General features: G+C 43.7%; 1 protein-coding gene across 2 annotated transcripts in view; it reads left to right on the top strand.

Moving 5' to 3' along the window:
- LOC123307878 (talin-1) overlaps positions 1 to 12366 on the top strand; it is a 46241-nt gene that overhangs the window by 23865 nt on the left and 10010 nt on the right. For both annotated transcript variants that reach the window (XM_044890351.1, XM_044890352.1), the window contains exons 7-20: positions 26 to 117; positions 195 to 283; positions 1068 to 1526; positions 1580 to 2671; positions 2740 to 3316; positions 3506 to 4141; positions 5704 to 5831; positions 5888 to 6248; positions 7515 to 7770; positions 7829 to 8075; positions 8133 to 8291; positions 8876 to 9133; positions 9191 to 9743; positions 10966 to 11156. In XM_044890351.1, coding sequence (XP_044746286.1) covers positions 26 to 117; positions 195 to 283; positions 1068 to 1526; positions 1580 to 2671; positions 2740 to 3316; positions 3506 to 4141; positions 5704 to 5831; positions 5888 to 6248; positions 7515 to 7770; positions 7829 to 8075; positions 8133 to 8291; positions 8876 to 9133; positions 9191 to 9743; positions 10966 to 11156 — 5098 coding nt within the window. The remainder of the gene's footprint in view (positions 1 to 25; positions 118 to 194; positions 284 to 1067; positions 1527 to 1579; positions 2672 to 2739; positions 3317 to 3505; positions 4142 to 5703; positions 5832 to 5887; positions 6249 to 7514; positions 7771 to 7828; positions 8076 to 8132; positions 8292 to 8875; positions 9134 to 9190; positions 9744 to 10965; positions 11157 to 12366) is intronic.

Genomic DNA, 12366 nt, shown 5'->3' with positions numbered 1-12366 from the left:
GATATTTTAACAAATTTTTTCACAGAGCTACTATAGTACAGAACGAAACGACGAAAGTGGGTAAAATCAACATGGAATCTCTGGCAAAACCTGCGATCATCAGGGCTGGAACCAACGGTCAGTATCTTCACGATTGTTTGTATTTTTTACCTGATTTTTTTGTTGTTTTTATTTATTTTATTTGTATTGATTAGGGGAGAAAACTTTTGTTACTGGGGTTATGAGTAGTCCGCAAATACCGACAGTTGGGGGACAGGTGAATTTGGGACACGCCCCATCAACGGTAAGAGAATTTATACATTATCGAATTGACTAACAAAACTAAAAAAAATTCATTTAACGAAAGTACAAAGAAAAAAGCTGCTGAGATCCAGTGTGGCTCATTCCGGTAAAACTCTTTTGATTGGTATTTTTCATTCTACAGAACTAAACCTAACCTTGCAATGAAGAAATACAGGGTGAATCTTTGACTCGTACAAATATTTTAAAGGTCGATTCTTGAGATAAAAATATATAGCTATTTAAGGTCTTCATAATGAGCTGTGCCATCCCTGAAAAAACCAAATTACCTTCACAAAGCTATCGAAATCAGTGACACTAAACATCTGTGTATATTTTGAACAGAGTTGCATTCAGCCCAAGTACCCAATTCTTCATTTTTTTATGACCCATCCTTTTACCTTTTAAACCCATCCGATTCTGAAAAAATGGTATGGGAAAAAAGTGTTTCATTTGACCTCAAGAATCTACTGTTGACATATTTGAACGAGTCAAAGACTCACCCTGTAGTCTGAAAATATCCCCATAAATTTTTATGTTGAACAAATTAATAATTTCCCTGTTTATCATTTCACGCATCCGACATGGAACCACAGGCAGAGTAGGTACATAGAAATTTGTACATACCTAGACCTAGTTAACACAACTAAAACCTGTAAATAACCCAACTTTCCACCACCAACCGAAGCATGAACGTTCAACCAAAACTTTTTTCAAAATTTTTCTCTGCCACCTATCTGAACCGTTCGGATCATACCCGAGGAGAATAACATTCCGCAATGTTCTAGGCCCAACAAACGAAGGTAACGTCGGTCTTAACGGAACCGCAAAGAGCGCTGGTGTCCACCATAACGCAAACCCAGACGAGAATCAAAGAGTCAGAGTATGAGCTAGAAACCAGGGCCCAAATACCGGAACTCGGCACCGACGCCTCGTCCATGAAATGGAAACAGGTGACCTTGGACACCAGGAAACAAAACGTGGGTTCGTCGATCGCGGCCATGAACGCTGCAACGGCACAAGTGGTCACTCTGACTGGGGGTACTCAGGACGAGGTAGACCATACGGCTGTGGGGGCGGCGATAACTACCATCGGTAGCAACTTGCCTGAAGTTACCAAGGATGTTAAGATGATCGCGGCGCTTATGGAGGATAGGAATATGGGGGAAAAACTGTTGGACGCTACCAGGAAGATGTGCTTCGCTTTCAGCGATTTGTTGAAAGCTGCCGAACCCGAATCCAAAGAGGTGAGGAAGATGATAATCTTCCTGGTCAGTTTTTACAAGTTTTTTAATTTCAGACGAGGCAGTCTCTTCTCAACGCCGCAACCAGGGTCGGCGAAGCCAGCACTCAAGTTTTGGCGACAATCGGCGAAGACACAATCGAAAACAAAGAACTCCAAGACATGCTTTTATCACTGGCCAAAGCGGTGGCTAACACCACGGCCGCCCTAGTCCTCAAAGCCAAGAACATAGCTTCGACCTGCGAAGATCAACAGACTCAAAACAGAGTCATCGGCGCCGCTACCCAATGCGCCCTTGCAACCTCCCAACTAGTAGCTTGCGCCAAGGTCGTAGCGCCCACCCTTACATCGACGGCGTGCCAAGAACAACTCACGATGGCGGTGAGGGAAGTAGCGAAGGCCGTCGAGAATCTGGTGGCGGTCTGCAACGAGACCTCAAGGGACGAAGAGTTGAACGGTCAACTGAGACTGGCGGCTTCGGAAGTATCCAGGACCCTGAACGACCTGCTGAACCACATCAAACTTGCCTCTAGGGAACGAGCGAGGGAGAGCGTGCAAGAGTACAGCGTGGAGGAAATATACACCGCCACCGATAAATTGACGGCTGCTTCCGGGGATCCCAACGAGATGGTCAGACAGGCCAGACGTCTGGGACAGGCCACAGCCCAGCTGATACAGAGCATCAAGGGAGAAGCCGAGAGGCTGCCCGATTCCGACATTCAAAGGCGTCTTTTGGCGGCTGCGAAAACGTTGGCTGACGCCACAGCAAAGATGGTGGAAGCTGCCAGACAATGCGCGAATTATCCCCAGGATATGGCCTACCAAGACGCGCTGAGACGTACGGCTGAGGAGTTGAGGGACGTGACCATCGTGGCCGCTACCACGCCCGCTTTGAGGGCTAAGATGGTCGAGACGGTTCAGGTGTGCGCTAGGAAGGCGGTGTCCTCGGCCACGCAGTGCATAACGGCCGCTCAGTCCAGCAATCAGTATAATTCCAATTCGGCGACTAGGGAAACTTTGATCAGCGATACCCAAGAATTGGCCGAGCATATACCGCCGTTGGTTGATTCCATTAAGGCCAACGCTTCCAGTCCTCAAGACGCCTTCAACCAGAGTGAGCTCATGTACGTCGCTGAAGTTTTCGTACACGTAAGTGTTTTTACTTTTTATTCTTTGATAAAACTTTAACTGTTTTTTTTTGTTTTGTATCTCCCCAGCCTGCAGTGCGGTTCGTGCAATCCTCCCGTTCAGTTCTACCAACTCTATCAGATCAGGCGATCACGGAAAGACTCTCGATCACCAGTCAACAATTCAATTCCGACCTGAGCGAACTGAGGGACGCTCTAACCCGGGCCAAACCCGCCTGCCAGGGTCTAGGCTTCCAGGCGGCCTCCCAACTCATCGATAGCCTCCAGGAGGAGCTCAAGGAATTCGAGAGGGCGGTGCAGATGCACTCGTTGAGACCCCTGCCGGGCGACAGCTCCGAGAAAGGCGCCCAACTGATGTCCGCCAGCAGCAAGGCCGTCAATCAGGGCGTAGCCCAGCTGATGAGCGCCGCGGCTCAAGGGAACGAACCTTACACCGCCCAGGCCGCCAGAGATACCGCGGAGAGCTTGAGGGCTTTGACCAGCTCGGTTAGAACCGTGGCTGCGACGTCCAACAACGTTGACGTGCAGAAGAAGTTGATCGGTTCGAACAAGGAAGTCCTGAGCCATTCGGCGAGGTTGATCGAGGAGGCTCAGAGGAGTTTGAACACTGTGGGGATCACTAATGGTCTACAAAACGCTGCTCGAGGTAAGATGAATGTGTGATTTCTTTGCATGCTCTTTTATTCCTTCGTTTTTCTTCACTATTGTTGCTTATGCATTTCATCTTATTTTTATCATTATCATCGTAGAAGGTTGGTTTTGTTTCTGCTTTCGCCTGTTTCTCACACTTCTTTCTCTGTTTCAGATGTCTTTATTGTTAGTTTTTTCCTTTCAGACATTGCTGACTCTTTAAATAGAACTGTCGGCTGTCTACCCGGTCAGAAAGACGTTGATAACGCCATAACTAACATAATCGAATGGACTTCTATAATAAGTCTGAACAATCTTCCGCCAACATCTAAAAGTTACGGGGAGCTTCAACAAGAGCTCAATACGGCCGCCGCGAATCTGAACGAAGCCAGTTCGAGCGTGGTCGTGTCGGTCAGAAGCCCGACTCAACTGGCCTCGAGCTCTAAAGACTTCTCCGCCGCCTTCCACGACCTGCTGAATGTCTCGCTTGAGATGGCCGGTCAGACCACGGACGTGGAGGTTAAAGGGCAGATGGTGCACTCTCTGAAGAGCGTATCGACGAGTTCCAGCACGTTGTTGACCACTGCCAAATCGCTGTCGGCCGATCCGAATCTGCCGAACGGGAAGAATCAATTGGCGGCGGCAGCGAGGGCTGTGACCGACAGCATCAACTTCTTGGTGAACGTTTGCACGTCGGCCGCACCGGGACAGAACGAATGCGATAACGCCATTAGGAAGATTCAGGCGACTAGACATTTGTTGCAGAATCCGGCAGAGCCGGTTAGCGATTTTTCGTATTACGAATCGCTGGATAGCGTTATAGAGAAGAGTAAAGTGTTGGGTGAGTTTTAAATACACTGCGCAAAAAAATTAACGCACATTATGGAAATCTCAAATTTATTCTACAACAAGGTGTTCTCAATTTTTATCAGAATTATGCATGCATATGTTATCCACTTTCAACGGTTTTCTTCAATACAGATGTTTTTTCCCAGCAGGAATAAAAAAAGATGATATTATCAGATTTTGAATGTATTGGCTCTATTCTAAAATCAGTTGGTCTCGATCAATTCTAGTGATCAATAGTTTTTCTTTCGTTTGATTTTCTACACTCGATCGCTATGCAACGCGAAACACGCAATTTGACCCAAGAGGAATGTGCCCAAGCGGTAGTTTTGCGAGAAGAAAGGTGGACATACACAAGAATTGCAGAAAGGTTTGGAGTTTCCCATACAAGTGTGTCCAGAATGTCGCAGCGATTCAGGGAGACATGCAGGTATGATTGTCCGAAGACCAGGACAGGTTAACAACTGCCATTCAAGAACGTTACTTGAGAGTTTCTTCCTTGAGACAACGGTTTGCAACCGCTCGCCTCCTTCAAATTCAGCTTTAGCAAACTCATGAGGTGCAAATTAGCACTCAGACAATAAGAAATCGCCTCAGAGAATATGATTTAAGGCCTCGTGTCGCGGCAAGAGGCCCAGTTCTTACCCCAGCCCATCGAAGGGCGCGTTTGGATTTTGCGAGAGAGCATATCCATTGAGAAGAGGCCGATTGGGAAAGAGTTCTCTTCACCGATGAGTCTAGATTCTGCCTCTACCATTGTGATCGACGTTCCCTTGTATACAGACGTCCACATGAAAGATATGCTCAGTGCAATTTCCTGAATACTACTGGTTTCGGGGGAGGATCGATTATGGTATAGGGTGGAATATCTTTGACTGCTCGCACAGACCTAGTGGTTGTTGATAATGAAGCTATGATGCTGACAAGTATATAAGGAACATTCTTGAAGAGCATGTAGTGCCATTTGCCCCATACATTGGTGAAAATTTCATTTTTATGGTCGATAATGCCAGACCCCATCGTGCGCGCATCGTTCAGGAGTACCTTGAAGAGGTTGAAGTCTCTCGAATGGAATGGCCAGCAAGAAGTCCAGATCTCAATCCCATTGAGCAGGTTTGGGACAACCTCAATAGAAGGCTGAGAAGTTCAGAAAATCATCCAGCTACTCTTAATGACTTAGGAATCCAACTCGGAGAAATCTGGGAAGGATTAGATCAGTACATCACTCATTTTGAGTATGAACCGTCGTTGCCGAGCTGTAATCAACGCAAGGGGTGGAAATACCAAGTATTAAATTACTTATCAGCATTTCAGTATTTTGAAAATTGTTCCATTTCTCTTCTTTCACATAAGATCCGGTGAAATCCTGAATTTTTCTTTCATTTAATGTGTCTTGTTTCGTTCAAAACCTTCCCGAGAGAACATAAAAAATAAGTTATAAGGTCAATGTAGAGTTGACTTTCATTAAAATTGAGATTTTCAGAATGTGCGTTAATTTTTTTGCTCAGTGTACTTTTAATTTCGACTGTGAAATATTTTGATAATTTTAATTTGCAGGTGATGCGATGACCGGTATAACTAGTAGTGCCAAAATGTCGGAACACGAAAAGTTTTGCGACAATATAAAGATTTTCAGCGGTGCCATATGTAACCTTATCGAAGCTTCAGCTCAAAGTGCCTATTTGGTGGGTATTGACAATAATCGGTGTTGAACAATTTCAACTTTCCCCTTCCATTCCAGATCGCCATATCTGATCCCACGAGCATAGCCGGACGTCCGGGTCTGGTGGACCAAGCCCAATTCGCCAGAGCTTCCCAGGCCATCCATCAAGGATGCGCCGCCCTTGCTTCGCCCTCCAGTCCGCAGAAGCAGGTGTTGGACGCGGCAACCCTGATCGCGAAACACACGAGCGCCCTCTGCAACTCGTGCAGGGTTGCCAGCGCCAAGACGTCGAACCCCGTGGCGAAACGTCAGTTCGTTCAGAGCGCCAAGGCCGTCGCCAATTCTACCTCGGCGCTGGTGAAGCAGATCAAAGCGCTGGATCTCAGCTATTCGGAGGAGAACAGGAGGAATTGCGCCGAAGCCACTGGACCACTTTTAGGTATACTTCATTCAACTTTATTTTAGCAGTCGGTTGGCTATGGAAATTTGACACATTTCACTCTGTATAGTACGAACATGTGGGGTTATGAAGCTTGTCAAAATATTTTTGGGTTTTAAATCAACGCTATGTTGCCCGTTCTACGTAAAAATTTCTGTTATTACGTATTTTATCACAATGTCGAATCTCTTCGGAAAATATGTGACGAACATAATTGAAGTTTATACGAACTGATGGAAGGCATACCAAATCCAGTTATTTGCATGGAAAATACAAGAGATCAGTATAATATCATAATATGCACTCGCTTGAGGAGAGTTAATGTTCGTTATCTTTATTGGCTTACATCATTTGTAGATTTCAAAAATATTAACCCGAAGATGAAATGCATATAATGCAGTGGTTGGGAATGGGTATCTCCCGAAGGAATTAACTGATAATTATAAGAATGTTAAATTCTTCAACTAAAATCATCTTGCATCAATATAAGTAAAAGGAGTTGAAGGAAGTTTCAAGTTAAGATGCAACTTCACCGTTGAACAAAAATTTCACATGAATAAACAAGAAACAGGGCAACTTGCACGTATTTGTGGCTATTCATCTTAATACATTGATGTAATTATAATAAATAGGTATTTATTAGTACCTTAAGACATTTACATTGTATAGGACAAGTCAAATGAAAAATAGAAAAATCCATTTTAGGGAACTTATTCTCCGATGACATTTATCGAAAATCCTGTAGTATACTTTTCGCATTAATTCACTCAAAAATAAAATTCTCAAATACCACCACTTTTTTGGGTCTTTCAATAGAAGGAAATTGTTTGTCATACTCTTCATTCACAATCTTTCTGATTGTGGAAATATTCAGCTGAAATATAAGTCTTTTAGATTCAGATGAAACATTATATAAATTCACTTACATTGAATATGTTCGCTATCGTCTGACGTATTGTGAATTTCAGAATATCAGGGTATAACTATTTGAATGAGCGGACCTGAATTCTAAATAGCACTTCCTGAAACCCTGTCCCTTTTTTCAATCACTTTCGGCATTTTCGTAATAAAAATTGATATTAGTTGTGGCAACGGCGTTATGACATTAACGACATTTCATGAGTGCCAACCTAACTTCGTTCTAGTTACAAAAACTTGAGAAAAATATTTCATGGCCAACCGAGTGCTAAAATAAATTTGAATGAAGTATAGTTGACGAAGACGCTTATTGTTGATTTTTTCGGTTTTAACTTGGTCGTGTTTCAGACGCGGTGAACAGCTTGTGCGTCTACGCCAGTTCCAGCGAATTTGCCAGTATCCCTGCGAAGATTTCGCATCAGGCCCGCGTTTCCCAGCAGCCGATCTTGGAACCGGCCAATAGACTCATCGACAGTTCCAGTTCGGTGATCAACACCGCCAAGAACCTCATAGTGATGCCGAAAGACCCGTCGACTTGGCAACAGTTCGCCAGTACCTCCAAGCAGGTTTCGGACTCCATGAAACTACTCGTTACTAACATTCGGTGAGTTTTACCTACTTATGTACGATTTAAAGACTCACCCGTTATATTTCTTCCACAGCAACAACGCGCCAGGAAGGAACGAATGCGAAACCGCCGCAAACATGCTCAACAACCACCTGAGAAGCATAGACGCCGCGTGCATGGACGCCGTTTCGCAATCTTTGGCGCCGAGGCGGGGAGCGACGTTGCCGGTTTACAGTCAGCAGGTGGAACGCGCTGCCGCCGGTCTGTACGACACCATCGAGCCCCTGAGACACGCCGCCAAATCCGAGGCCGAGAATATCGGACACGCCGTCAATCAAATGGTAGGGCATTTCGTTTAGGTTTTTTTTTCGGTTTTGTTTCAAGTCGTGGTCTTACAGGTGCAATATTTCGAACCCCTCGTTCAGGGGACGATTGGGGCTGCTTCTAACTTGAACAACTCGAAGCAGCAGGAACAGATTCTGGATCAGGTGAAGTCGGTCACCGAGTCGGCGCTTCAGCTGATCTATTCGACCAAAGACGGTGGTGGTAACCCTAAAGTGAGTACTGATAATATTAATAATCGTTCAGATTGTAAAATATGGCGTAACCAAATATAGGGCATTTCGGATTGACGTCACCCTGAGGGTTTTCACACAAACTATCTATAACATCTAATTTTATACGCAGGTGTTTTTAAAGGTGAGGCTTTTTTCGACAGAAAGTACGAGCGACGAGCGGTATCTCTTATCCTCTACCCCAAGGGCTTACGCGCCATGACTGATAGAAAAGAAGATTTGGGGTGAAAACACTTTGATTTGACAGTTTAGCAACGCATTCTCGTGATAGCGAGTGCGTGAAGCTAACTTATGGTTAGTGAAGGCGTGAAGACTTGTTTAGACTAGTTTATTCGAGTAGTAGGTAGTTTAGTAGCTTAAACGCTTTGATTTACTCGCTACTTACTAAACTATTAGCCTAGTCTGAACAAGGCTTAAGGGTTCTGTACTTTATACAAAGTCAGCTGATCTGAAATGCCTTATTGTGATGGGAATGACAAGCGAAAGCTGATCTGAGCAAGCGCACATAACAATATCTATGTCCATCTGTCTATTCGCGTACTCTCGCTGAAGTGCAATGTTTTCAGGCCACAAACATCCATCCGGACATCGAGGAATTCGCCAACTGCACCAAGGAAGCCCTGCAAGAACTGATGGGCAGCATAGAGGCCATCTCCACCCAGAGCGGCATAGTATCAGGCGTCGTGGAGAACCTCACTAGGGCCATGACGCGTCTTTCCGACCACAGGGCCTCTTTGATCATCTCCGACGACGACAGCTACGTCGACTATCAGACCCGCATGGTGGAGTGCGCCAAGGACATCGCGAAGATAGCCGGGGAAATGGTGAGTTTCTTCGTTCTGTGTCCAATTACTTTGTTTTTAAGATTAATTGATTTTCAGGCTTCTAAAGCGTCCACCGACACCCAGAATTTGGCTCCGCTTTCCGCGGATTTGTCGCACAAGTACACGCAATTGGCCAACGACAGTATAGGCGCAGCAGCAGCCGCCACCAACGGTGAGGTCGGTTTACGTCTGAAAGAAGTGGTTCAACAGCTCGGCGGTGCTTGCGTTGATCTGGTACAAGCGGGTGGTCACTGCCTCATCCAGAAAGACGACATAGTTCTGAGGGAACTGGGCGATTACTCCAGGAACGTCACGGAGAAGGTGGCCAGGGTCCTCGCCACCCTCCAGTCCGGGTCCAGGGGTACCCAGGCTTGCATCAACGCCGCCTCCACGGTGTCCGGCATCATCGGCGACTTAGAGACGACGATCATGTTCGCGACGGCCGGCAATCTGAACCCCGAGAACGAGCACGAGAGTTTCGCCGATCACAGGGAGAACATCCTGAAGACGGCCAAGGCGTTGGTCGAGGATACCAAGACCCTGGTGGCTGGCGCGGCTTCCACGCAGGAGCAGTTGGCGGTCGCCGCCCAGAATTCGGTGTCCACCATCGGTAAGTTCAAAAGAAACATCCCTTTGATGTACCGCGTCTCGATAGAAAGCTGGCAGACGTCGGCGAGCCGTTGGAAAGCGTTCGGATGAATTTTAAATTTCTGATTCGAGGGGGAACAACTTCTCAGCTCTTTGCAACTCCCTTACGGCATTTATATTGAAGATCTTATCGAGTACTATCTGGTCCTGAAATTTCGCTTCAAAATTCCCATCGATAACGGAATGACAGGTAAAATAGTGGAAGAGTCCTTATTTTTGCGATTAGTTTATCAAATGCTGGAAAGGGGAATTCTCCTCAATTTGGGTTATGCATATGCAAGTTTAAACTGATTAATTATGAGTTTCATTCATGAATTTTTCAAATGCACCTCGGAAACTATTCAAAATCATTCCTCAAATATTAGGTTTTAAAATTTAAATCGCTTCGTTTCTAGTTTACTATTTGGCAACAGCGCCTTCTAGAAAATAAGAACAATGGATTGTTTATAAAATAACAGCTGTGGATTTACAGCCATCATAAGGCGCGTACTCACTGGCGAGCCTCAACAGCAACCAGCCATAAAAATCCTGTTAAATTTTACGACCTTCCTCGTTCGTCGCAGACTTCATAGACAGCCATCTTTGTCTATCTCATCAAGATAGTATATTTGTTGTCCTTTATTATCAACGCATATTTCAGTCGATGTTGCCAACTTGTGCAATAGAAACAAAGCGTTTTAAATTTTAAATACCCATTTTCATTTTTCATTTTTGAGTAGTTGAAATAATTTTTTTGGGAAACGGTTGAAATGGTTATTTCAAAATGTGACGTTTCAAAGATATTTCGTAAAAAATACATCATTTTCGTGTGATGGAGTATTTCCTAATGGGCACCATTCACTTCCATGCACATTCATTCATTCATCCATTTATTTTTGAAAAATAATTATATCATTTCTACCCTATCTTCTACGGAATACACCATTTTAAGTCAACTATAAATTGACAATCGCTTTTACAGACTTTTACAAATTATCAAAACTTCACAATAGACTATGGTAAATCAAAAACGTGTTAAGTTTTCGTTGGACACCCTGTAGACCATTGACACTGACAATGAACATTCTCGCCTATCCCTTTTTCGCCTGAAAGCTCAATATACAGTAGCTCATGAGAGATTTGATCTGCGATATTTCTTATTGTGTATCGTGGGTCACGCAGGATGAATTTTTTTTTTCTTTCAGTGCAATTGGCCGAGGTCGTAAAGTTCGGCGCCTCCAGTCTGGGCTCCGACAATCCCGACTCGCAGGTGATGCTGATCAACGCCGTCAAAGACGTGGCCAGCGCCCTTGGAGACCTCATCCACGCCACCAAAGCGGCGAGCGGCAAACCCATCAACGATCCCGCGATGGCCCATCTGAAGGAAAGCGCTAAGGTACGATCTATGATACGTGTTTTTCACTGAATGTATACCGCTTCTCGAACTGCCACTTTCGTTTTCGAAGAATAAATCTTTACCTCTTCGAAATGAATACCTTAAATTCTGTATATGTATTTGTTCCTTTGATTTTTAGTTTGTTGTATGAAAAATATAGGTTTAGTGGTACAAACTATAGAAAGTTGTATATATAGTTGAGTGCAATCATTTCCTAGTTTGTACACCATAATATCCTCTAACTTGCATATCATTATATTTTTTTGTGTTTTCTAACATTTTGCATGTGTTTTGTGCTTGTTTTTGTTCGATGTTTTTTGTGAAGTGGGGTGGACTTTAATCAGAATAATGTCTTCTTGATGAGGGAAAAATTTCACGCATTTCCTTATAAGAACAAGTACTGAGCACATGAAAATGTGTTAAGAGGTTTTTTTATCAGGTTCTCTCTGAGGTCACTCGAATCGGTATCGTTATAAAGTCCACCTTTTTTCTTGGAATGGCTTCAATCATATTCTTTCACATTAATAATGTAGAAAAGAAAATAAAAAGGAGGAAAATTCGGAGAACAGGAAATATGTTGAGGCGATTCAAAAATTTCTGGCATCGTGGACCATCTGGCTTATTTTTAATCGTTCAAGCAGGCTATCAAAAAAGAATTAGTTAATTTTGATGGCTATTATTCACTTTTAGATGATTTACCAAACGAATTCGAGTAAATAATAATCGTGGATACTATACAGCGTGAGTCTTTGATTCGTACAAATATTTTAACAGTAGATTCTTGAGGTCGATAGAAACACTTTCATCAAACTCAGTTTCAAGAGTTGAGTTCTTTGAATTTTTGGTATTTTACGGTACGTAATGGTCATAATGAGAAAATTGGAAGACGTGGGTGATATCATCAAATAATTCATTTCATTCGATGAAACTGTTTATTGGATAGAATTAAAAATAACATTTTTTCATGGCAACAGCCTATATCGAAAAAAATGGTAAAGGAAAAAAGTGTTTCATTTGACCTCAAGAATCTACTGCTAAGATATTTGTACGAGTGAAAGACTCACCCTGTATACCAATATCTTTCGCAACTTACCTCGCTTTGTAAGGAACTTCCTGGTTATTCTCTTTTCTACCTCAGTTTTGAAGTGTTCGAGAATGATTGATTAACCAAGGTCAGACAGAATTAATGAGGTGGATTTTAAACGATATG

The sequence above is a fragment of the Coccinella septempunctata genome, chromosome 2 (genome assembly GCF_907165205.1).
Source record: "Coccinella septempunctata chromosome 2, icCocSept1.1, whole genome shotgun sequence".
NCBI lineage: Eukaryota > Metazoa > Arthropoda > Insecta > Coleoptera > Coccinellidae > Coccinella > Coccinella septempunctata.
This window is presented reverse-complemented; position numbering and strand designations above follow the sequence as displayed.